The 26,779-nt window shown below is 34.4% G+C and overlaps 2 protein-coding genes across 3 annotated transcripts in view; both read right to left on the bottom strand.

Annotated features, from left to right (window-relative positions):
- Positions 1-19,174, bottom strand: part of LOC110025498 (DNA-directed RNA polymerases IV and V subunit 4-like) — a 43,538-nt gene extending 24,364 nt beyond the window's left edge. For both annotated transcript variants that reach the window (XM_020726008.1, XM_020726009.1), the window contains exons 1-4: positions 19,042-19,174; positions 9,331-9,396; positions 9,072-9,200; positions 8,797-8,916 (exon numbers count right to left, since the gene is read on the bottom strand). In XM_020726008.1, coding sequence (XP_020581667.1) covers positions 8,797-8,916; positions 9,072-9,200; positions 9,331-9,396; positions 19,042-19,117 — 391 coding nt within the window. In that variant the 5' untranslated portion in view covers positions 19,118-19,174. The remainder of the gene's footprint in view (positions 1-8,796; positions 8,917-9,071; positions 9,201-9,330; positions 9,397-19,041) is intronic.
- Positions 19,175-23,943: 4,769 nt separating this feature from the next.
- LOC110025510 (eukaryotic translation initiation factor 1A) lies at positions 23,944-24,867 on the bottom strand. Its single transcript, XM_020726040.1, has one exon. It carries the CDS (start codon positions 24,695-24,697, stop codon positions 24,260-24,262), a length of 438 nt encoding a protein of 145 aa, XP_020581699.1. The 5' UTR covers positions 24,698-24,867; the 3' UTR covers positions 23,944-24,259.
- Between the last annotated feature and the right edge of the window lie 1,912 nt (positions 24,868-26,779).

The following is a 26,779-nucleotide window of genomic DNA, read 5'->3' as shown; positions in this document are numbered from 1 at the left end:
TGCAGCCAATCAACAAAGACTTCCGGATCCATACCTCCCTCAAAATCTGTCAGATGCACTTTGATGTTAAAGTCTTTGTGCCATCAAAATGATATCTTTTCTCTGAAATTCTCCCTATAAAAGAGATTTAGATACCCCTCTCTATGCCTCATCTGGTACTAGATTCCAAAATGGCATGGCATGTCTTATTCATCACAGAAATTCTGTTTATGGAAGAGATTCAGATCCTTCTCTCTTTCTCCCCTTTGACTCTCCAGATCTCGGTCGAGGGTAACCTCCCATTGGGACATCTCATCACTCTCCATAAGCCTCTATTGAAGGCGACGGAGCTCTCTCCGTATCTCTTCCTTGTTAGGCTCGGGTATATATCTTCTTGGTGGCATGGTTAGGGAATGAGATTTGTGAAAGTTGAAAAGATATTTGATGGTAGGAATGAAAACTTTTAGTTTATGACAGATGCTAGGAAACCCTAGGATATGGTTAGCTAGTAGTGATATCAAATGATACCAGAGTTAACCCAAACTGAGAAAATTGAAAGCATTATTGCTGAAATTCAAAAATGATTATAATAGCTACACTTGAACCAACAAACAACGACACAATACAAAAAATAAATGACAAACAACATCCTAGGGTAAGATCAACAGTGATGGATGCTGGTTGAATAGCATGGAGGAATGGCAGGCTGAGATTGGCAGAAACAGTGGGAGCGTTGGTAAAGGTTGGTTGCAGGTGCAGGACAGTTGGGACAGCAGGTCAGTGGGTGAGATGGGGTGTTATGACTGGGAGGAAGTCAAGTGAAGAGAAGGTGGCGACAAAATAGGGGCCAGTGTGGAGTTACAACAGTGGGAAAGCAGCTAGAGAGGGGATGTGGTGTGCGGCGTGTGTCATGACTGTAGAGGGAGCTATGATCAGGTGGCTGCATCTAAAAAAGGTGGTAGGGTGGAAGAACAACTGGCGATGAGGCTGAAGACTAGAGCGACTCTAGGAATCAGAAAGATGCGAGAAAAACCAATTGACAACATGGAAAACAACCTAGAGCAGGCATCTGGATGCAGCAAGATGCAGGAAAAAATAGATGGCGTCCACGAAGGATGCAGAGGTGGAAATTAGAGAAGATAATCACCATCTTGGGAAAGGGATACAACCAAAGCAACACTCAAATCATCAAATACAGCCCTTGAAGAGGAAAATGGACGCGGTCCTGGCAGAAATCTGAGACAATCTTACAAAAGCTCTAACCCTAAACAAAACAAATGCCTATTTATAATAGAAGATAAGAAGGGGGAGGCCCCTCCTTTGGGAGGTAAACACAACCCCCTTGGACCGACCAGTCCAAGCAATGGTAGAACTGAACCAACTAAACACAGTTCCCTTAGCAACACTAGAACTGAACTAGTCAATTCATCCCCCTAGCCCCACGTCAATGGATGAAGTCAAGATTGAATGAAAAATAGGCACAAGAGAATAGTAAGGGTTTTAAGGGTTGTCAAAAGCAAAAAGGTAATAGAGCTAGGTGATTACTAAGAGAGGAATGGGTTACAAAAATACCTAAGATGTGATTTTTATCGACAATTGTAGGCAACCAAACAAACAAAGAAAGAACAGAGAACAAGTCAAATTCACTTCGCATCTTACCTGTCAAGCCTAATATCCTCCTTGACAATTCATTTAATATTTTATAAATGATCTAAGAAAATCATAAATTGCCCAAATTCATTAAAAAAATGAATATAATTAAATTGATGTATTACTTGGCACATTAATCAAACTCATTAAGCCTCATATTAATATTGAATCCATAACTAAATTTAAAAATAAATAATATTCTTAATTGAAATGACTAAACTTCAGAATAACAAATTGAGGCAGATTTGAATAATCAAAATTCTTGTCAACCAAATTAAACCTAAGATTACTCATGAGGTCGAAGGACTTGTTAAGAACCACTTTTATTTCTTGTTTCTATATTTCTTTTTTTCTTTTATTTTCAAAATAACATTTATTTAGAGCATATTTTTAAGTGTTTTTATTCTTTATTTATATAAACAAATCAACATGATTTTAAAACACTCAAAATAATATTTAGGTGTTTTAAGTATTTCTAAAAACAGCTACCGTCACCAAACATGTTTTATTTTAAATCAAAATATAAATAAAACAGCATGAAACAAAAAAATTAAAAATTTAAAACAAAAAGTAGTCCCAAATTGCTTTAAAGCTAATTAGACCATCATATGAATAACTAAGTCTTGATGAAATTAAGAAAAACTTAAACCCTTACTTAATAACTAATTGACTAATTCAACCCCTGATTAAGTACAAAATCAAATTAGGTCCAATCATGAGGATTCGGATTTTTAATTGGATCACATGTCTCCCAGATAATTAAGCAAGCTAATTGGCTTAAATTTTGAGGTAAATACATTTTTACATGCTTAAGAAATATCATAAAAGCATAAATACATACATGCATCGAATTGAAGATCAACAACCAATCCTAGAAATAAGCCACCTAACAACTATGAACCACACATCCAGGCACAAAAAAAAGGTAACCATAGAACATCCTAGAGGAATGAAAACAAATTGGTTAAAGCAAAGTATCAAGCAAAAGAGCTACAGTCCCATTAAGATAGGAGTTATATGGCAGTAAATAGTGAAATAGCAATAATCTCAAGGAGTTTCAAAATCCAAAACAAACAACAAACTACATCCCCCGTCTTTATAGGGTCTCTAAAGCAAGCTAGCAAGCAAAAAAGATTCAAATGGCCAAAGTAATGTCTCCAGAAAGAGCTATAGAACCAAAGAATCCCAAAAATAGAGAAATAACACTATTCTCAAAGAAGAGTTACAAAATCAAGAACAAACGACATGCATCATGCCCAATATTTTATAGGGTTTTGGGTCTTCAATGCAATATAGCATACAATAAAGATTTATAAGGCCAAACAATATATCAAACATACAATTTCATGAAAACAAACTTTTAATCATAAAACAACTACCTGCTACTCAGATAAGCAATAATGATAAAATTTAAGGGTGCATTTGGGGCGTCATTGTCGTTGGTTGCCATTTTCAAAATGATGTCAGGGGTGGGAGTGTCGTTTTCGCTGCTTTTCGGCGCCGATCATTTGCGAAACGGCGGAAGCTGGGACAGGGAGAGGCCGGCGCGTTCCATAGTTTGATCTTTGTTCCGTATTAATAATGTTAATGCCACCCCTCTCAATTTTCTATATTTCCCTTCTATGTCCCCGCAAATACCCTCATTTCATTTTGGGTTCTCCAATCCATTCTTTTTTGCCGCGGTTCCAGGACAAACTCTCGGTTTCCCTTCTCCTCTCTATTTGTTCTCGTTATCATCAGCTGTTGCCGACTATGTATATCACATCCTTTTATTGTCTGTTGTTGTGGTTTGATGGTTTGCGTTGGACCTTCTCTTCCCTATCCACTTCTCATATTACCTGTTGATGGTTTGATGCTTCAGTGGTTGAGATGGTATGTCCATTTCCGTTGCTTTAGTGCTTTGGTTGTTTTGTTGCTTTGGTGGTAACATTCCACCCATGCATTGGTTGTTTTGTTTACCTCTTCTTGAATCTGAGAATGATTTTTATGGGGACAATTATGTGCTTTGTGGGTTGTTTTTAAAATGTGTTCATCTGAATTTGTTATGAGTCGATGCAATTCTGAAAGTTTAGGTGTTAGAGTAGTTTGTTTATTCATTTTACCTGTTCTTCTTCAACCTGGTAATATTTTTTATGGAGACAGTAATGTTCATTGTTGGTTGTTTTTAAGAAAATATCGCAAGTATGAAAGTTTAGATGTTAGATCAGTCAGTATTTTCATTTCATAACAACTTCAATCTGAAAAATATTTTTCATGGAGACAATTATGTGCACAGCGGGTTGTTTTTAAAGCATATCCATCTTAAACTGTTTTGAGTCAATGCAAATTTGAAAGTTCAGATAATAGATCAGCCAATAATGTCATTTAACTTTCCTCTTCTTCAATCTTAAAAAGCTTCTTATAAAGACAATTATGTGCATTGTGAGCCTTTTTAAAAATATATCCATCTGAAATTATTGAGTAAACAAAAATCTGAAAGTTTAGTTGTTAGATCAGTCAGTACATTTATTTCACCTACTCCTTTTCAATCTGAAAAATATTTTTATGGAGACAGTTATGTGTATTGGGGGCTATTTTTAAAAATATTCATTGGAAATTGTTGCCATCCAATGCAAATATGAAAGTTCAAATGTCAGATCAACTGGTAATTTCATTTCACATGCTCTTCTTCAATCTAAAATACTTTTTGTGGAGATAATTATGGGCACTAATGGTTGTTTTTAAAAAATATCCATCAAAATTTGTTCTGAGCAAATGCAAATATGAAACTTTAGATGTTAGATCAATAAGTAATTTCATTTCACCTCATATTTTTCAATCTAAAAATGCTTTTTATGGAGACAGTTATGTACATGCTGGTTGTTTTTAAAAAATATCCATAAAAAATTATTGTGAGTCAATGCAAATATGAAAATTTAGTTGTTAGATCAATCAGAAATTTCATTTTACCTCCTCATCTTCAATCTGAAAATGTTTTCTATGGAGACACTTATGTGCACTGATGGTTGTCTTTAAAAAATATCCATCAGAACTTGTTTAGAGCAAATGCAAATATGAAATTTTAGATGTTAGATCAGTGCATAATTTCATTCTACCTCCTCTTCTTCAATTAGAAAATGTTTTTTTATTGAGACAGTTATGTGCATTATTGGTTGTTTTTAAAAAATATCTATAAAAAATTCTTGTGAGCCAATGCAAATAATAAAGTTTAGATGTTAGATTAGTCATTAATTTTATTTCACGTTTTCAATCTGGAAATTATTTTTATGGAGACAGTTATGTGCATTGTGGGTTGTTTTTAAAATATCTCCATCTGAAATTATTTTAAGCCGATGTAAATTTGAAATTTTTGGGCATGTGACGCATTTCATAATTGAAATGTTATGTAGAGAAATAATGGAAAATAAATATCAAATGGTTCGGTCACAAACAATCAATTTTCTAATTGACAACTAATACTTATCACAAAAACAACATGGTCTTAGATTACACATGCAACTGATTACCACAGATACAACTTGATCTTAAAACCTCAATGATAAAATTGGTGATTTTAGATGTAGCATTCTTTGATTAAGTGATCTCACTGAGCTATGAGGGTGTGTTTGGGGCGCTATTTTGGCTACTTATAACCCCTAATTCGAATATCTTATTTTGCCCAAATTATGATGAAAATATTTTAAAAACAACCATCAGTGCACATAATTGTCTCTATAACAAACATTTTCAGGTTGAAGAAGAGAATCTGAAATGAAATTATTGACTGATCTAACACCTAAACTCTTATATTTGTATTAGCTCAAAATAATTTCTGGTGAATATTTTTTTGAAAATAACCAACAATGCATATAATTGTCTGCATAAAAAGCATTTTCAGATTGAAGAAAAGAAGGTGAAATGAAATTAATGTTGACATCTTTGTACATATCTTGGGAAAATGTTTGATATGTATTTAAATATGAATTATGTGATGATGGTTTGTTCTTGCTATTTCTAAGATGGTGACGGTTTCATGCTTGGCCCTTCAAATTGATCGATTTGTTCACTTGGGTTTTGCATTGAAGGTTTCGAGGGGTGCGGTTGTGATGCATTTTGTTTTTGAAATGCTATGTAGTGCAATGATGGAAAAAAAATAAAGGGCTCAACCAATCACCAATTTTCATTCATTTAATTATCCCTACCTCTATGTTGCAGATACTACCATAGAAACTACCACAAAAACTATCTGTTCTTAGATCGTATATCCCACTATTTGCCAAAGATATTGTCTGGTCTTAGATCACACATCGCACTATTTGCCACAAACAATACATGGTTTTAAAGTCTTAATGATACAATTGGTGATGTTGGATGAAGCCTTCTCTGATAAATTGATCTCACTGAACTCTACTTCAAATATCTTGTTCTTTATGAAATTTTTTATTTTATATAACTTATTGTTTGTTACGTCGAGTGCTTTCCTTGCATGATATATCAGATGGGTAAACAAAAAGAACGAAAGATATCTGTCATTGGGATAGAGAGACAATGATCATATTCTATAATTTTTGCTTGAGAGAGATAGATATTGGTAATAGAGCGTCCACACTCTTCAACAAAGAGGGTTGGCAAAATATCATAACAAACATTCATGGAAAAATAGGTAGATAATATGACAATACTCGGTTGAAAAATAAATAGGATAAACTGGAGAAAGATTGGAAATTGTGAAAAGAGCTGAAGAGGGGCAACCACATTAGATTGGAACTCTGTTAAAAAAATAGTTAATGCATCAGAGAAGTGGCGGTGAAAAAAAATTTAAATAAGCAGACAATATTTAATTTAAATGTCATTTTATTGCGACTTATTTGAAATCGAATTTCAACAATATAGGTATTGTCTAATGCAAAAATATTTAGATTTCTGGCATTGACTTTGAGCTGGAGGAGAAGCTCGATACCATGTTCCTCAGTGTTGTGGGGCTACAGGCACTAATATCTAGGCTACAACACAGAACTCCAACCAAAATTTGGATAAGCCCGAATTTGCTCATTCCAACGAAGTCCAAGGAGATTCACTAGCTGAGAGAGAACAAGTTGAATCTAGTCAATCAAAGCGCCCTGCACCCTCTACCAAGAAAGGTTAAAAAAAAGAGACCGAGGCAACACATTTATCTGAGCAGATATCACAGCTCGTTACCACATGCACCATTATCACATCCAATGCTCGCACAGCTCGTCATTACGGAGTGTCATTGAGAGAGCATTCGATATATGAAAAAAGTGAGTCATACTCCAAGATATGTCAGCGTACACTTTCAAATAATAGGTGAAGAAAGTTGTTGCAATAACCCTTCATAATTTTATATGGAGGCATCCATCCCAAGATTATATCGATTTCAGGATCTTAGATGAAGATCCTACCTTCATGCCAAAGGAAGAATTCCAACATTAGGCCGAAATTCATTGTTTGATGAGGATTTTAGTACAACCGAGTATAACAATTCTGAGGAAGAAGACGTGCAAGAGATGATACAGTTAAGAGAAGTGATTATTGATGCTTTGGTGAACACATCAACTATATTTATGTAGGATGACCTATTGATTTCTTATTGATGACTCTTATTTCAACTGTAAGTTGGATTTGTGGATGTATATATTCTAAATATTTGTAGCAATATGTATTGTAGCTTTCTTGATATGTCCTAACTTTTATTTTTATAATAAAACTATTTATTTTTTAATATTTCTTCCGCATATCTACTTTTTTATCAATTGAAGTCATAGTGTATTATAACAACAGGAAACATGATTTCAAGAGCATCGGGTACTTCGAGAGTTTCATCTTGCTATTGTGGCATGCAGTGTGTTGATACCAATCAAGATGGGAAAACAACTACGGGATGAAATTTTATGTTGTCCCAAAAATAGAACACCTGAAGATTGTAATTATTTTCATTTGATTGATGACACAGATGACTTCACTCCGGACAGTAATCAGTTCTAGAGAAATGCTGTTATGGAGAAGAAATTATCCCGAAGATTTGATCGCCATGACATGAAAATGAACGTCATTCTAGGCTTGCTAGTTATTTTGGTTGTCCTCATTATTGTAGTTATATGCATGAAATAAATGTTCAGTTTTTTGAGTATTAGAGAATTTTGTATAGTACTAAAGTTTTTTTTTGTAATAAGACTTCTTTCTGTTATGTTGTTGTAATTATTCTAAAAACCAAAATTATTCAAATATATTACATTTATAGGAGTAAAACAGTCTTTCTCATTAAAAATAGTTGCAGCACAACATATCTCCAAACAGACTCCTGCTTCTCCATCAGCAGTTTTATAACAGTTTTACAGTTGCTTCTTGGAAAAAAAAACTTTACAGTTGCTTCTTGGAAAAATAGTAGCCGCCCCAAACGTACCCTAAATCAGAAAATATTTATGACCTTTGATTAAAAATTAATGATAATGAAATTATCAACAATGAAAGCCACTTAAAAAAATGAAACTTTATGCTAAAAGAAAGAAAAAAATATTATGGAATTTTAATAAATTATCATATTCAACCATTAGAAAAAAATGATTTATAGGAAATACAAGACAAAAAGCAGGCTCATCATTGTAGAGGTAGATAGCCTTTCCTAAAATTTCAAGCCTCACACTAGATCAACTAATTGAATCCTAGAAGAAGGATTTGGGAATCCAAAGGAAAATTTATAAACCATAAATGGCCTTCTTTGCATGCCTCAAATATCAAACTTATAATCCTCATCGAATAACAACAGAACAAAAGACCTTCCAAAGAAACATCAAAGCAACAAACCAAAATGAATCTCAGCCAATTTAAAAAGCAAAAAACTGAACAATCTTGAACATCCAGTAGCACAAAAAGCCAAACAAGCAACAAAGGGAGAAACAAGAAAAAAATCACAGAAATGCAGCAAAAAAGAGCTGTAGAACCCTAAACAGAGAAGCCAAAACGGCAGCCAAAAGGAAGCGCCAAAGAACAAGAGCAAAGAATTTGCTACACACCCGCATTTAATCAAAAATTAAAATTTTTCATATTCAATGCTTAATTCTTACTTACAAATTAATTTTCACATGCTCGGGACAAAAGTCCGCATATCTCAATCATATACTTGGAGTAAAAAGATACAGAAGAGCCTTGATTTTAGAAAAAAATTACCAAGTTCTAGTTTTAATTCCTTGTCCACAACAGAAGACTTGGCCGGTTTTGTTTGGGGTAGGCCTCCCTTTCCTCCACCTTTTCCTGCTTTAAAAGCTTTTCCACCTTTGCCCTGGTCATCTGATGACATATAAAAGGAGTTCAATGCCACAGGCAGGCTATTTTATTGAGTATAATCTTACAAAATTCAAATATAAAAACTTAAGCTTGTGATGCAGAAATAAATGGTTAAAATAGTAGATCAGAGAAAAAAAAGAAAAAAAAAAGCAATTTACCTGAGGATTTCTCAAATGAAGTTTTACCACTTGACTTTAGACCTGCAGACGATACCTTACCAGTTTTTAGGTCAGAAAATCCTTTGTCATCTCCCTTTGCTGCACTCGGACTTTTTATATCAACAAAACCTGAAGTATGAATTATTACCCATTTGGACTAACCTTACCAAGTTTACAGCTATTTAATTTCTTTTACTTTCCAATACTCACGAGACATCAATCAGTTAGAAGAATCCAAAAGCAGAAAATTTATTCGAACCTTCATATTCGGAGTCAGAGGAATCTATTTCCAATAAATTTGATGGGCTCTCCTTACTAGGTTTTCCTGCATGGAAAAAATGATTTAGAGTGGATACAATTACGAACATTTATTTTTCACGTAATGAAGTTCAATCACTGGAAAGGAAGATGCATGCGATTAGAATGATTTCAAATTAACTGAATATTCATTATCTTTAAGATGGCAATAGTATCATAACTCTAAAACTTCACAAGCCATTCACATTATAATTCATAACACACAACCTAGCCTTCAATAAAAAATATTTGGTCGCAGACAAGCTAACACAATCACAAAAAATGGAAAAAAAAAAATTGTCTCCAATGAAAACAAAGCATCAGCAAAGTGTTACTAATTAAAGGATGCATAACATAAAAAAAAAAAGTAAGGGCATTTATAGATATATACCACACAATTCTTGTGTATTCATATATCTAACACCTAAAATTTCATATTTACAAACATACACTCAAATCTTTAAAATCAAATAACACATCATTATTACTAACTTATAAAAGTGAAAAACACCTTTTCATGCATATATGTTTCTAGCACCAAAATATTATAAATGTAAATATCAAACTTTAGGTATTAAATATATAAATGTATAAGAATTGTAAGGTATTTATGTAAATTTTCCAAAAAGTATTGTGTTGCTAATTTTTCTCTATCACGCACCAAAAAAAATACTTATTATCAGTGCATAAGGTGATGCACAACTCACTCAACATCGCATCACTAATTAACAAACAGTAGGCTATTTGAGCATGGCACAGTTTTTTTTACTTCCTCGGTTAATGAAAATGAAATGGAATAATTATTATTTTAACAATGCATGAAGATTTTTTAAAAAAAAGCTTGAGGTCTCTCTTCCTGTCATAACTTTTATTGATAAGGTTACTTGTACCTTTCTTTGTTTATTTAAAGGCAGAAATAATTCTCTAAGAAAATAAGCGAGAGGCGGAACAACCCTACCTAACAAATTTTGTTTGTTTGGTTTTTGAAATCTGTTGTCCTGGTACCTAAGGACGATTTAGTCATTTGTGCACCAAAGCAACTTAAGTCTTTTGTTATTTATTATTGTTTAGCATAAATAGGGCTAATATGTTTAGGGTTAGGATCATGCATAAGATTAGGCTTGCAAGTTTTAGAGTTAAAGTTTAGCAGGGGTTTCCTAACTCTCGAATTGTAGGCTTTGGGAGAGATCGACTACCTTTGAATTGTAGGTGCTTATATTTATTTATTTGGGATTGTTTTGTTTCGGTTTGAAATAAAATATATTATATTTTCCCTAATTTTTACGGTGTTTTGTGTCAAATTGGTATCAGTGCATTCTACATTCTGGGAAGGTTCGCAGTGGAGACTGGATCGTTGCATGAGCAAGAAAGCCAATAGGATCGTTGCAGGAAGCAATCGTCTGGATTGCAGTGTAAAGGGGTAGACTTCTCTCACAAGCAAAGAAGAGATTGCGGTTGTCGAACCTTTGTGTCACCTTGATCACAAGCTAGCTTTCCAAACTTAGCCTTGAAATTTTGTGGTTAACTTAAAAATAACATAATCAACATTATTTAAGTGCGAAGTATTAACTTTATGAAATTCTGACTCCACTTAAAAAAATTAAGAATTGTATAGTTCTAATATTAATATAATTATATCACGCTATTTGAGTTGCAATGAGAATTGCATTTGTAGGAATATACCTTCGCACTTTAATTTAAATAATTACTGAATTATTAAAAATCACTAAAATTCTTAATTTATAGTCTTCTCTAATTTTATTGAGTTCTAATATTATGTTTTGAAATTCCTTGAGGACAACTACTGTCTGAGTTTGGGGGATTTTGATTTGTGATTTATGTGATAAATATTGTATAAACTTTCTTACAATTTCCTTTATTATTTGTTCCTGTTTATATTTTTTTCAAGTTTCTTTATACAATTGTAGAATAAATGTAATCATGAGAGCTTTAAAGACACATCGACAAATAAATGTAATCATGAGAGCTTGTAGGAAACTGGGTCACATACAAGCCTAATGGAGCACCCAATCCACCAAGGGCAGATTACCGCCTAGGCGCTCCTCATGGGCGCATAGGCTCTGTTGGGTGCCTAGGAGCCACTTGAGCGATGGTAATTGGGTATCTGCCGTCAAGGCACCAGGTATGGGGATCCTAGGCGCCCCATTCAGAACCCTTCCCTAGAACCTTCGCGCCAATTCTTTTGATGCCACAACGTCACCTACTCAATCAGCATGCTTCTTTAGAGAGCAAGTGACACTCTGACACTCCAAGAAGAAACCCCAGCTCTACCAAACTGAAATATAGGAGCTAAGGTGGTTTTTGCCATCGTGGAGTCTCTCGCTGCTACTAAAGGCCAAATCTTTCATAAACAAGAGATCTCTCGCATTTTTGACTTTGGTCGTTAGTGAGATTTTGTAAGGGGGAGAGATAAGAGATCGAGATTTCTGTAAGGAAAGAAGATTGAGGGAAATAGTGACGATCGGTGGAAGAGGAATATAATTTAGCATCGTAAGGTTGTAATCTGGTTCTTTATTCTTAAACTTTGTATATTTATTTACTTTGATAAATAAATCATTCATTTTGTCATTTCAAGGCATGAGTACTCACTAAATCTATTTTTTCTCCATATTTGGTGAATAAAAAAATTTAGGATTTTTTTATATAGATACGTCATTTGCTCGTTGAATGTTTATGGTGGTATTTTATCCTTTTAATCTTATTTTACCTTCAATCTGGTGATTTCAAGAATTAAAACAAGTTATCTTTGAGGTTAAGAATTCGAAGTGGAACAACTAGGGTAGTTCTTTAACTAAAAGAATAGAAATATTGCTTGTAGTTGTAGTCTTTGTATTATTATTTGAGGAAATACTCATTCTTTGGGAATTTCACCAGATTTAGGGAACTAAACTGTTTGATTATCCTAGGTTTTTTATTGCCCTCGTTTATCTCACCTCCTCTATGCTAATGACATATTGATATTTTCTGATGCTAATTTGAGACTTGCCAAGTTAATTTATAGGATCCTTCAAGACTGCAGCAAAGGACAGGGAAAAAAATTAACTGCAACAAATCTGCTAGTAAGCTCACGAACCCCGGGAAAAAAAAAAAGTTACCAACTTTCTTCACTTCAGGCGTGTTGATGATATGGAATACTTGGGAATCCCTCTCTCCCTTAAAAAATTAAATAGGTCAAAATTCCAAAGCCTTATCCAGAAGATCAATCTTTAATTAAATACATGGGACCTTCGCCACCTTTCCCTTGCGGGTGGAACAACCCTCTATCAATTCTTCTACTATCGATGCCAAGTTATATGTCTACTCACACTGAGGTGCCAACGTCTATTCTTCAAGGCATTAAAAAATCCTGCAGAAACATTCTATGGAACAAAGAGGGTAACACCAGGAGGTTACACTATGTTGCCTGGGCGGAACTTTGCAAGCCTGAGGCTATGGGTGGATTGGGCTTTCACGCACCCACCAGATGGCAAGGACTGCTTCGGGCCAAACTTGCTTGCGATTATTCTACCAATCGTGATTCTCTGCTTCACCAAATGCTGGAACCGAAATATGGAAATAACATATGAAAAGATTCTTATAAAAGAGGTAATTCTATCACCTGGAAAATTATCATTGTTGGGGTGCAACACCTGCGGCCTATTGTAAGATGGAAAATTGTTAATGGTAAAAACATCAGCATTCTGAACCATAAGTGGATCTTGGATGAACCAAGCAATTGAAGGTCGAGCAGCTTCTTTCTAACGGCACATAGGACCTTTAGAAACTTCAACTATACTTTGGGGAAGCTCTATTTCAGTGCATCTCTCAAATCCAAATATATAACCGACATCTCAATGATCAAATCGAGCTCCTGCACACGAGGCTACTATTGGTGATCAGCACAGAAGATTTTTATGGCTCAAGAAACACAAAATACACCCCCGTGAAAATTTCTTTTGGTGGCAGCTCACTCTGGACGCCATTCCTACCAAGAATTGGCTGTTTAAGAGCGGTTTGGCTGAGGACAAGAAAGCCTGTGGGGATGCAATGCAAGATGAAGAAGAACGACATATTCTTGCTCCATGCAAAGTCCTACAGGATATCCAACTCAAACTGCAGCATTGGGGTTATTTTACTCCTGGATTCGATAGCCTGCAGGAGCTTACTTTGGGGCCACGGAAGCACAAAAAGATAATTGCGGTCTTATTCTTCTTTTTTGGCAAAGCTGTTTACCAATGATGGCAAGCCATAAATGCTAAAAAGCACCGGAAACCTCCTTCGGTGCTCCAACAGTCCTTGCTTCATCAACTTTGGAAGCGCTATTCTCCACTCTGAATTTCCATTTTTCGAAGCAATGGGGCACCAACCAGTCAGTTCGACTGTCGCATGCCTCTTTGTGGTAAACCCCAAATTATGCTGGTGGCATTGGCATTGTTATTAGAAATGAGAAAGGTAACATGATTTTGGCCATCGTTCATCCTATTGAACATTGGAACAGCGCTCATGTGAACAGTGCTCATGTTGAACTCCAAGCGGTCCTATCTATCAAGCGCCATTTAAAGCCTTGGATGTATGAAGTCAGGGAAATTATTATTGGAAGTGACAACATGAACACCATCACCTAGCTTCAACATGCTATAACAACCGGTACTCGGTGGATACACTTGCTTGACATTGAAGACCTCTCTTTTTTGACCTCCTTCAAACAGGTTCTTTTCCAACACAAAGATAGAAGACAAAATATAGTTGCTCATATTTGTGCTCAAAATGCTATATATGGTAGCATTTTTGTTAGGAATGTTTATAATTCAAATTTCCTTTTTTTTTCTCTTGATTTTGACCGAGCTCATATTTAGTAAGGGCTTGGTTCCCTTTTTTTTTGTGATCCTTTTGTTATAGTAATACAACATGCACATTTCAAGGGAAGAATTTTGTTCTTAAGTATCACTGTGTCAACCCTAAATTTTTAGGATCCGAACCGGGATATTTCACTTGATATATTAACCTCTAACAATTTAAATTAGAATTTTCATTTTCAAAAAATTAAGTTAGAAACTTTCAACAAGTCACCAACAATTGAAGTTTCAAGCTAGACTAGAAACTAATAGGCTAGAAATTTTCACACTTTGAAAATTCACTTGCTCCTTATGGGATCGATACACAGACTCTGTTTCATATATTACTTGGATGACACATATACTTACTTGATTCGTCAATACTTTGCAGCATTTTGTCCATATGAAAGGACCAATTAAATCACTAGCATCTCTCTCTTGCCGGTTGATACTCCTTTCTGACATCTTCATTTTCTCATATGTCGTTGTCCAGTTCTTCAACTAATCCAAGCTTAGTGAAAAAAAATCTCTCTCCTATTTAGGAAATCAAATGGAATGTGCCCAAAACCATAGCACTTGAAACACTTCTTTGGGACGACATTTGAGAGTGCTTACCATTTCTCTCGAATTCTGAACTGATTTTTTTCAGAAGGGGCCAGCTTGAGTGTGCTCCAATGGGTATACTCTTGATGTTCAACCGAACATTATTTGAAGGGTGATATGGACCTGATATTGTTGTGTTGTCACTTTCATTCAGAGTCACGGTCTGAACATCCTGTAACTTCCACAAGGATTCCAACTCTACCACATTACCAATGAACGATCTGAATCTTCCAGTTATTGAAGTTATGATAATCTCATCAAGCTTCACAAGTTCGCACTTTAACGTAAGCTGCTCAAACTCAGTTGTGTATTCTTCTACTGAGAGATCTTTCTATTATAGCTGATAGATTCTCAAAAATGCATCATGTCTATAATGTGTCGGTAGGTACTTACAGTGAATCTCTCATTTCATCATGGACCAAATAGTGATTTTATTTTTCCCTTTCTTGTTGTCAAAGATGTTTCAAGTTCACCCACCATAAGAAAGCATTCTTAACTTGACAACAGTTAACTAGACACTTTTGTTAGGTGAAATGTCATTATACTCAAAAGCTTGTTTTACATTTTTGAGTTATTTGATGAACTTGTTCGAATCCATGTAACCGTCAAAATCCGATCAATCAATCTTCACTCAAAAATCTTGACTTCTCTGATATTCCATGTTGAATTGTTGAGGTATTGGTTCTTCATTCTTAGAAACTTCTTGATAGAAAAGATTCAATTCCTCCTCTCGATCCGGTAAGTCATTATTGGGGCTATGGATGACCTCTCTAGATTGTCTCCTCTCAAAAGCTGATTTTTTTTTTGTAGTCGGAGGATTTTTCTTTGCATATCTTTCATCATAAGCTCTTGGGCACTTCTTTGCAAGTTCATCCTAGGTGGCATTGTGTCATTTTCTCTCGATCAAGTTTTCAACGAGTATAGGATTGTAGATCAAAAGTTGGTCGAGGCTTAGAGTTTTAGTGATAGGTATCAGAGTGAATCTTTTGTGTATGTAAAAAGGTTAGATTTTGAATTTTTAGGTTAGAGCAAGGAATTATAATAAGAATGACTTGGGCATTGAGTTGGTTCATGATTTAGGTTATGTAGATTTTAGATTTATGCATAGGAAAGATAAATCCCTATCAAGTTAGGATTTTTCAAGCTCTGATACTAAATGACAATGTTCTATGGCTCCTATAAGGTATTTAGGAAGTAGGTTTTACGGAGAGGTAATTGCGGAATCATACGAACAAGACGTTCAAAAGGGGATAGGGGTGAAATCTATTGTTGGACAATAAATTGGTGGAGTTTGGCCACTGTCTAGACTGAAAACAGTGTTTGAACGACAAAATGATGAAGTACGGGAGCCAATGAGGTTCCACCATATGTTCCTGAACAAGATACAAACAAAACACTTGCAAAAAGAATAGGCTATAGCACTCTTAAAAAAGAATTTAGATATTATAACCTCCAAAACACACAAAAACAAAAGTTCTCCTTAAAATTAGCAAAATACCACCTATAAATAGGCCTTTAATAGGAAAATAACCTAATTAAAAAAAGAGAATTATGAAATAAATAAAAAAGAAAGAAAAAGCTGAAATAGAAAAAAAAACGGGCGGCTCTGGAAGCTCCCCTACAGTACATGATCATGGTCTTCTCGTGATCCCACAAAAATGCGGAACCGACGCTCCCGCATCCACATAGCTAAAGTTCTAGTTATGCATTCAACTATGAGATAAAATTGCTTCAAACTACCACTAGTTGCGTGTACACATCTTTTAGATATCCATGACAATCAAGATCTCACTTTCCACAAAATATGCCTACCGGTGAGCGCCTTTGAATATTTCCGAGAATGGTTGTACATGCTCATAGTTATTGCCAACTATATGAACACTTTTAACAGTCCTTAGAAACTATTCAGACTGAAAATCGAAACTTAAGGCTATCATTTCATTCGAGAATAATTTTGCAATGTTATCCCGGGTGATATTGCATGTCATAATCACCTCCACAATAACGACCAATTTTAGCCACTCCAAAAGTATTATAATCCACATATTCATGTAATATGATCTTCTAACTTTTGACAAAACACATAATTTCATAATCTCTGTAAAGATACCGTTGGAACTATTGATGGTATAGGTGTACCTACTTCATTGGTTTCAGAAAGGCATTCTGTCAGAGGATAGATTCACATGGAATTGCTTCTAGTATATTGTCTAACATTGTAAGAAATAAAACAATAGTTTGTAACAAAAACCTACAGAAAATCCTTTAACAGCAATATAGTACCACATTTAGGGAATAGTCACTGTCCTCTGGTAACTGAGGAGTTCATGTGGATTGTTTTTATTCATTTGGCACACTTTCTATTTTTTAAATGTTTGATAAATTTGAATTTAACAATATGCTTACGAAAGTTTACCAGACTAATTAGAGAATCCTTATGCAATATAGCTTCTATTAATTTATTCAAACAATGCATCTCTTGTAAATCTTCTATGTTATTTCTAGTCAGATATGGCACATTACGTTTTCTTTGTTAGACCTCTTGATACATATCCCTTGTTGAAACGATGTATAAATGTTGGTGGTTTAATTAGAGTTTTGTAACAGCGTATGTAAATATAACGATAAGTATGCAAATTCCCCGAACAAAAAATGAAAAAAAGCTGAGATGCATCATACAATAAAAGGATATCATGAATATTTCAAGTTAAATATTATTAAACTACAATTAATACCAACTTTGTTGTAAAGATCCGAGTACTGGGTTGGAAAATTTTATTTATGGTTCAATCAAAGGTAGCAAATGTTAAGATAAATATATAAGAAAATAAAGAAGGATTGTATCAGAGGAATATTCGAAGTAACCTCTATGAAAGATGATATAGTTGAAAAAAGATATGGCAAAAAACATGCACAATCAAAAAAAGAAAATGCACTCACCAGACAGTTGATTAATAATTGTCATATGATAGAAATGAAAAGATAGAGCTCAAGTAACATGAATAGAAGTTTTTAGCTATGATTTATGAATAATAGGTTTAACAATTCAAGAAGCGGTCAACATGAATAAATGACAAACAAGGATTCACAAAACCAACAACAAATAAATGGATATGGCTAATCATTATGAAGTCACAAAGATGATGAATTTATATCAATTAGACAAATTCAAGTCCATTTGCATAATTAATTAAAATACAATCTTCAATTGCCTCAATTAAAACCTGATCCTACATGAATCAAAGTGCTTCATATAATTAACTAGGCTTCTTAATTAATCACCTAAAAGAACAAATTCAATGCATCAATTCTCTAACTTTAAGGCCAACAGAAGTGTGCTGGGTAGTACAATCAGAACAAATCTTTGAAGTTATGCCAAGATCATTAGATCAAATTCTGCCTAAACCAATAAAAGAAGGCCAATGAGTTGTCAAAATTTAATTCAACTTATTGTTATTATTGACATCTAAAACAATTTTAGAGTGTTTCACAACCTCAGAACTTACAAAATCCACTTTTTATGCTTGATTTACCAAACCCTTACTTGCATGGTTGCATGCAATTATAAATTAGCTCTTCATTTATTCCTTAAAAAATATAATTTTAGGGGCATTTACATACATAAAAATTTCTATGTATTTACATATCTAGCATTCAAACATTACTTTTTTACATTTACACGGCCCAAATATATCACATCATATAAATAATACCACTATTTTAACTTCTAAAAAGTGAAATACATTTTTTCATGCATATGTAAGGTGGTCTATATATGTAAAAATTGAATTTTAGGTGTTAGATATGTGAATCCTCCATAATTTTAATATCCCCAAAGCCAAAGCCAAAAGCCTACCTGATTATTATGTAAATCGCCAACTATGAAAAAGAAGTTGCAATGATGTTTAAGAAAATCAGTCGAAATTAAATGCCATGATCAGGCAATGCCTCGCTACTATTCTTCAACCTTAGCAGCATACCTCCATGAAATCGCATGATGAGATAGTAAAGCAAAAGGATATAAAAAACCCAGATAAATATTTCAAAACCAAACGCCGCGGAAGACAACTCAACAATAAACAATTAAAATTAAATTTCTCCTCTCAACCAAAACCCAAAACCCTAACTATCGGCTTAAAAATAAACCTTGAGGCCGCCGCAACCGCCACAGCCGAGCATCTCCTGACCAAACCACATTTTCTCAAAGAAAATTAGGGAAATAAGAGGACATCTACCTGGCTTTGCCACTACCGATTTCTTCAGAATCTTTCCCTTGGGTTGAGGATCGCCCTTGCCCCCTTTCTCCGCCATTAGCAAGTGCACAGGCACTGTAGAAATACTGGGCACTTACTAGGCATTCACGTTCATTCGAAGATATATGTAGAAATAAAATCTTAGAAGGTAATAAAAATGATATTTTTATGTACTAAGAAAATAATTAAGTGATAATTATGAAAATTAAAATTTAGATGATAAATATGTAAATACAAAAAATTTGTGTGATAAAGTTACTCTTCGAAGGAATTTTTGTATTGTAATATGTATTGTGGAGACATTTTGTTGGACAAATTTTATGTAGCGGTTCATTTATATTATACCAAAAATAGGAAGAACATTCTTAGTACAATTTTAAACAATAAATGCAAATATAATTTTACGAAATAATTTTTATAGCTGAGTGAAAGAAATAATTAAATTCAATTTTCTTTTTATCTAATATTATTGAATTGAATATAATTTGTTTTATTATGTTGCATAGATTTGTTATAAGGGCAATTTCTTTTGATTGATTGCATCCTCAGAGAGAGATACTATTCCTTAAAAATACACTTTAGTAATGTCATGTCAAATATTTGTATATTTTCAAAATTTGTTTCAAGGATATGACCTAGGGTGTGTTTGGGGCAGCTTGTGTGTTTCAGAATAAACAGCTTATCCTGAAATGCGGCTCACGGGCTGACCGCGGGGTTCGACCCGCGACCTACGTTTAGTATAAAAATGAAACCGCATTTTTGGATAATCAGACAAAACACACAAACTAAACGTTGCTGCAGTGTTTTCAAAAACGTCCCTGCACTTATATGCTGCCCCAAATGTGTCCCTAATAATTTGAAACGTAAAGGAAAAAAAAAAGTATGATTTTTTGATATTTGAGAATCTTTCAAAGTGCTCAAAGCCATTTTATATTTACCTTTAATATTTTGATTATTTGTTTTATTTTAAGTTTACTAGTTTTTCTAAAATTTACGGCATGTATTTTATCATAAAAATATTTTCAAATTTGATTCGAAAAGAGAACTAATAATAACCAATAAAGGGCAACCATCCTATATTCTAATTATAAGGTGAAACTTATTATCACAGACTAAGGCTCCGTTTGGGGCAGCTTATTTGGTGCGGTAACGTTTTGAAAACGCACCTGGTCTATTTGGGTAAAATGCGTTTTGACAGCTTAAGCGTTTTCAAAACGCTGAAAACAGTGTTTTCACATTGCACCTATCTAAGTTTAGTGACAGCTTTCTAGCAGCGGTCTGACTTTTCCAAAAAAATAAAATTTGTAATAGCCACCGCACCTAGCTTATCAGTATATTATTTTTAATCAGTGAATCAGCAAATTATTCAATAACCAGCAGCTGCCCCAAACAGACCATAAATCTCAAACCTAAATCTAATACTAAGAATAAAATAAGCTTATAACTTAAAATATCATATAATAAACTCAATAAAAAAAGGTTAAATTGCTTTAAAAATTAAGAATAAAAATTACGTAGTTAGATTATAGATGTGCTAATGTTGATTTGCCAATAAATATTTCTTTAATTATTATTCTTTGCGATTGATTTTAATTAGTAATTCATAAACTCTACATATGCTTGCATCATTTAATGGTTAATGATAATTTATATTAAGTATGTCCTTATGGATAAGACACTTAATCACATGCTAACTATACACTAATCATTCATTAGAAGGCTAAAGATTAATTTGTTTTGAAAGATTGGCTTAAAATAAACCCTAATGAAATCCCATGCCCTATGGTGCATTTTATATTGTTTATATTGCATAATTGTTTGCCATCACAATAAAATCTAGGCCATTAAAAATACCATAAGAATAAATAAATAATTTTAGCAATGAACATCACACATACAGAAAGATTTGTTATAACTAGTTTTTGCAATAAATAAAAAAATAAAAAATATAACAAGTTATTTTAATTAATTTTTATTAATATTAAACATTAATTTAACCAACAGGAGAAAACAGCTGAAAAATAATCACAAAAATATTTTTTTAAGAAAAATTTATGAGCAATGATTTAATTAACTTAAAAACATTTGTATAATTTAAACTAACCATGTAAGAAATGAATTAATACATTATTTTGCCTGTTTATGAAATCTATATTATAATAATATAAAGTTTATAATACCATATATTTCAATTAGGGGTGTAAACAAACCGAACACGAGCTGAGCCTACATATACTATATAATAATGCTCAGTTCGTGTTCGGCTCGTTTATATTTCGAGCTCAAAAAATGTGTTTGTGTTCGGCTCTTTTGCTTAGCGAGTCAAAAATGAGTAGTTCACGAACAAAGAGTCGTTTTGACAACCCTAATCACGTAGTCATAAAATGTTAAGAATTTGGGCAAGATATAAAACATCAATTGAATCTAATTTAATAATTTTTATTCTATTTTCTTCATTAATACTTTTAATTGATTATAAATCTTTGCAGCTTTGTAGTCGATTAATTTTCTAAAAAATACTACTCATCAAATATATATATATATATATATAACGAGCCGAACACGAACGAACAAATATTAGTTGGTGTTCAACCCGTTAACTTAGCGAATGAGTCAAACACAAGATTCTTAACAAGCTGAACACGAGCTGTTCGCGAACAACGAGCCGTTTTGACAACCCAAATTTCTAAATGTTAGTTATATAAATACATGAAAAATTAGGTGGCATGGATGTAAATACCGCAAAACAATAAATGAAATTCTAACATAGTCCTAGCATTTATTGCCGAATCAACATTTAGCACACATATAACATAACAAACATACCAGTTTGGTAGGCAATCAATTTTTTAAGAAAGTAAAATAAAAAAATAAAAAATCTGCTAATTTCAAGCGGTAGGGGCCGACATGACCTTAAGCAGCAGCATTAAACAAAATGAAACTTCGAAATCTTGTTTGAGGCATTCTGATAGCTTGATTATTGATGTAAACGATCCAAAAGCTTAAATGAGCCCAGCACTTACTCGCGTTGGCTCGTTCGATTTCTTCTTTCCTTTGAAATAGACTCATGTTTGAAGTGATTTGTGTATACCATATTCGTGTTTGACACAATTCAAATATATTTCTTTAATTTAGATCGTGCTCGGCTCAAAATTAGCTCGTAAAACTTAAAAACTATAAAATTTAATATTTTTTAATACAACATAAAAATCAATATGAATATATTATTTATTTAATTATTTAATTTGCTCTCGGCAAAATGAGCTGCACATGATAAAATAAAACTTTACTTATGTTCGGCTGGTTTATAAATTGAGCTATGTTTGGTTCATTTGTTTAACAAAAAATCAAAATACGAGCTACTTAGCAAGTCGAACACAGGCTGAATCAACCCAAATGAATCAACCCAAATGAAAAGCTTGAAAAGCTTTTTTTTTTTTTTGACAGCCCTAAGCCCAGTTAGTGCAAAAAGCTACACAACAAAAGTTCACAGATAAGAGTCTAACAATACAGCAATATCAAGAAAACAACATAATAAAAAAAACTGAATAAAAAAAAATAGTATCATCAATGATTCTTCAAACAGATCTTTCAACCATAATCACTTCCTCAATCCAACTCATGAACACAAATCTAAGACATTGTTACTTGTAACTGGGAAAAGTGCTTACACAAACAATGTTGCAGCAGTCAGTCAACCAAGATCCGCGCCTCTTGAAAAAATATTACGTGCTCATAAGATAAGCGTAGACAAGTGAGGAATTTGATGATATTGCTATGATATTGTGGTAAAATACAACTACAATACCACCAAATACCACTAACCGGCAGATAAGAATTTCGGGCTGTAATGTTTTCTACACTGGTTTGTGGTGTAATATTCGCTTCCTAAAAGCTTGATCATAAAAAACATTCAAAGCGCAAACCAGTGTAGAAAACAACTTAAAAAGTGGATGAAGAACTCTACTAAAAAACTCTAAAAACCATTGATTGATGCCTGTCTCCCTCTCTTTGCCTCTCTTTGCCTCTCTTCAGTGAATGTAAAGCCTGGTCACAAGAACTATTCACAGTACACGCCAGAGTTAAAACAGCAGCTTAAAAGGTGATGCTGAGATAAAGATGCTAAAATGATGCAAGAAAAAGGAAGAAAAGGGTAAGAAAAGTAAAAATGCCTCATTCAACATATGGAAGCACCAAGTAGTAGTTCAGTGAACAAGAAGTTCATCTAAAGTAGTCTCTGCCACTGAGGAAACTAAAAGCAGTGTTTGATAGCATGCTATTAATAGGACTTGGCCATGGAAATAGCTTACATCCAACCAAACATTAAAAAAAATGGAAATCAAATATAATGCTCCGTTAAATTGAATTTTCTAGCGTTCCATTTTTTTTTTTTTCCTCGGAGTTTCGTATGTTTTATGATGCAGTAAATCCAATTGCTAGGCGGATTTATTCTGCTTTCTCTTTTGAATGAAACTTTTAACGTAAATCGAAGATGCAGCCAAACACCACCCAAAAGGTTAAGAGGAAAAGGGAGACAGATAAGCCCTGCTAAACGAGAAATAATTGCATCAGGAGTGATGATGCAAAAGCATCAGGACTCCAATTACTGCATGCCCCGTATAAAGTCCAGCCTCACTTAGTAAAAAATTAGAAACGATAAAATACTGACTTAAAAAGTAGTTTTGGTGATGCAAACACCAATCTCAGTAAATATTAACATAAACATTTCCAGAGTTCTAAAAACAAAGCTCAAACTTTCCTCACCTTACAGCAAATATAAGCATTCATACATTTAAGAAGAAATAAAAGAACAGTCTTGCAAGCATATCAGCGTTATGAATTAACACACGGAAATATATACAACAACATATAAACAAAGTAGAGTTAACATGAGCCAATCAAACAGTTGTCAATTCAGTATAACAGTACAAAATACAAACTGAAGGACAATATCCATACGATACATTAAATGGAAATATAAGCATCAGCAGCATAAGTATGGCAGCTCTACCCAAGTTTGAAACCCAAGTTTGAAACTTGATCAAAGCACCAAATTTCCGAATCCTGATTATCAGAGAGCCTTGCCAGAGGGAAAAACAAGAAAAAAAAAACAAAAATCCCTAAAATTTAATTATTATCAAGGAGATAGCAAGAGAAATTTTCAACCAGAAAAACTTGCCATATCGCAATCAGCGCAGCCCTAGATCTTATCGATATCCTCGTCTTCAAACTCGATGTAGTCATCACCAGCCCCCTCGTCCTCCTCATCAAGACCGCCTGCGATGCCCTCGTTAAGACGAGTGCTCTCAGGGAGCTCACCGTAGGCCTTCAGAAGACGGGCCTCATCAGGCATGTATTTGAGAATTACATCAGCCTTATCGTCTTGGTAATCACGGAGACCGACAAGAACGATGTCGCCGGCAGCGATCCATACCTTCTTGTGCATCTTGCCTCGAATATGGCAGAGACGCTTGGTTCCATCGATGCACATGGTTTCGCACCGCCCGTTGCCGAGCATGCGAAGGACCTGAGCATACTCCTGGCCGTCCTCCTTGAATACAAGCTCGCGTTTCTCGTCGTCGGCCTCGTTCTTTCCCCTCTTGCGATTCTTACCTCCTTTTCCTTTGTTCTTCGGCATGGCTGAGGAAGGAAGGCGCGGGATTTAGTGGAATTAGGGTTCGGTGAAAGTGAATTTGTAGGGTTTGTAGCTTTGGAGAAGAAGATTGGGGTCTTATTAACTTTCTGGGCGAGGTCGCGTGAGAGTTACAAGATTTGGACGCGAATGCAACAATTTCAGACACTGCCGTGTTGTTTTCATGGACAAACCACATAATTCCCCTTTTTTTTTTTAAATAGGTATTCAAAAAATTATTTAATTCATGTATAAATAGTAAAATATTTAAAATATTAATTATTTCATGTTCAAATTAAAGACCATTGAGGGCCTCTATTTCAATAAGTTTATAGTTAAACTGGCCCTCTCGATAAAGAAAGCCCAATGAAGTCAAAAATTAATTTGATTTGAGTTTGATGAGACCCACATCAAATCGTTTAAGCATAATTTGAGATTTTTTATGAGAATTGAATGTTCAAATGAACTATAAATCTGAGAGACTTATAGTCAAATTGAGTGGCTCGTCGAATCGGCTCATAATCAATTGTTTATGATATCATTAAGACACTCATGTTAATAAAACATAATTTAGTCAAAAGGATAGCTCTAGGCAGCCTGATGCAGTGGTCTGAATTCATATGATATTTACAGAGGATGACGATCACAAAATCTATAAATAAACTCTCACTCTCTTCATGAAAAAGAAGACTTAGGACTTGGACCTGGAAGAGAAAGTTAAAGGAGCTTCAAATGTCGGGATCCTAGAGGCCTCCTATGTATGGATGTTAGAGGAATTAGGTTAGGGTTCTGTGTTCTTATAGGAATCCCCATAGGATTAGGTGTTTTGTGTCCTCCCTTACGAATCCAAGAGAAAAAACTATCTTTTTTGTTATAGAATAAAATTCAAATGTCGGGATCCTCGTAATCCCACATTTGCGCCAACGATTTCATCCTCACGATAGGAGGAATAAAATCCACTATTTGGGCGCAAAGGACGAAAAGTCTCAAAACTTTGAATTTCCATACCGACCAAATGGATGTGGCTACCCACTGCATTTTGCATTGTCCTCTTTATTTTGTCATTTGCCCAAAGGGTTTACCCATGAGTTCATTCGGACGAGCACGATCTATCATTTGGCCTCTCATGTTGCATGTGTTTTGCATTCTCATTATGTGTGTGACATGAATTTCAAAATATGCATTAAAACATTATAGTCACTCATCGATCGCCTCCTCCGGCTCGTTCAACATTTCCCTATTTGCCTATTCAATCGACCGGTTGCCATTGGCTAGATTATATTGGTTGATCATTCATCCTCGATCGATGGCCCATGCCGGCCTAATCGACCATCTTCGGTCTACTCGTAGATCAGCAGCCATCGGCCCAATCATATTGATTGACCCTCCTTTGTCATTTGGCCATCACTCCAGCCCGATCAACCCTCTTCGGTCCATTCGATCGATCAAAAGCTACGGGCCTGATCATATTGATTGACCCATCCTTCATCAATCAGCCACACACCCCGATCTGATCGACCCTCTTTGATCCAAATGATCGATCAATCCCGTCACCAGCCCGCTCGATCTATCGACCACTGTTCATCGATGTGATTAATCAATGTCTCCACCGGTCAAACCAATCGGTCGATCATTTGCATTTGGGGTGGTGGCGTATTTGTTGCATGTTTTTAACATTGTCTGCATTATCATATCCACACTTGCACGTCGTCCTGCACTTATGAGTGTATGCCCTCATATGTTCATAATGAGTATTCGTGCCTTCCAACAACACATTACTCTATATATTTACTTTGTGGCAACCTTATGCACTTTGCATCTCGTCATAGGTGGTTTACCCTTGCACTTTCCACCTTCATGTGTTTGTTTGCATAACATCTTGCATGTTTCATGACTTGTATGCTTGATGTATTTGCACTTGGATTTGTGTCCTCACACACTTATCCCTCACATTCACATATCATGTGAGTGCACGACTTGCCACCGAGCCCATCTTATATGTTTTTCTCTCCAATGAGAATTATAATACCTTACTTTCTACGACACTGCTCTGGACTGTCGTAGGTATTCCTTGAGTCACTGCTTCTT

Source organism: Phalaenopsis equestris, unplaced genomic scaffold (genome assembly GCF_001263595.1).
Source record: "Phalaenopsis equestris unplaced genomic scaffold, ASM126359v1 Scaffold000301, whole genome shotgun sequence".
Lineage (NCBI taxonomy): Eukaryota > Viridiplantae > Streptophyta > Magnoliopsida > Asparagales > Orchidaceae > Phalaenopsis > Phalaenopsis equestris.
The sequence above is the reverse complement of the archived record's forward strand: the minus strand, read 5'-3'. Positions and strand labels throughout refer to the sequence as shown.

What these genes read in the sequence shown, in the direction of transcription:
- LOC110025510 (XM_020726040.1), bottom strand. Translation starts at nt 24,697, where the DNA reads ATGCCGAAGAACAAAGGAAAAGGAGGTAAGAATCGCAAGAGGGGAAAG.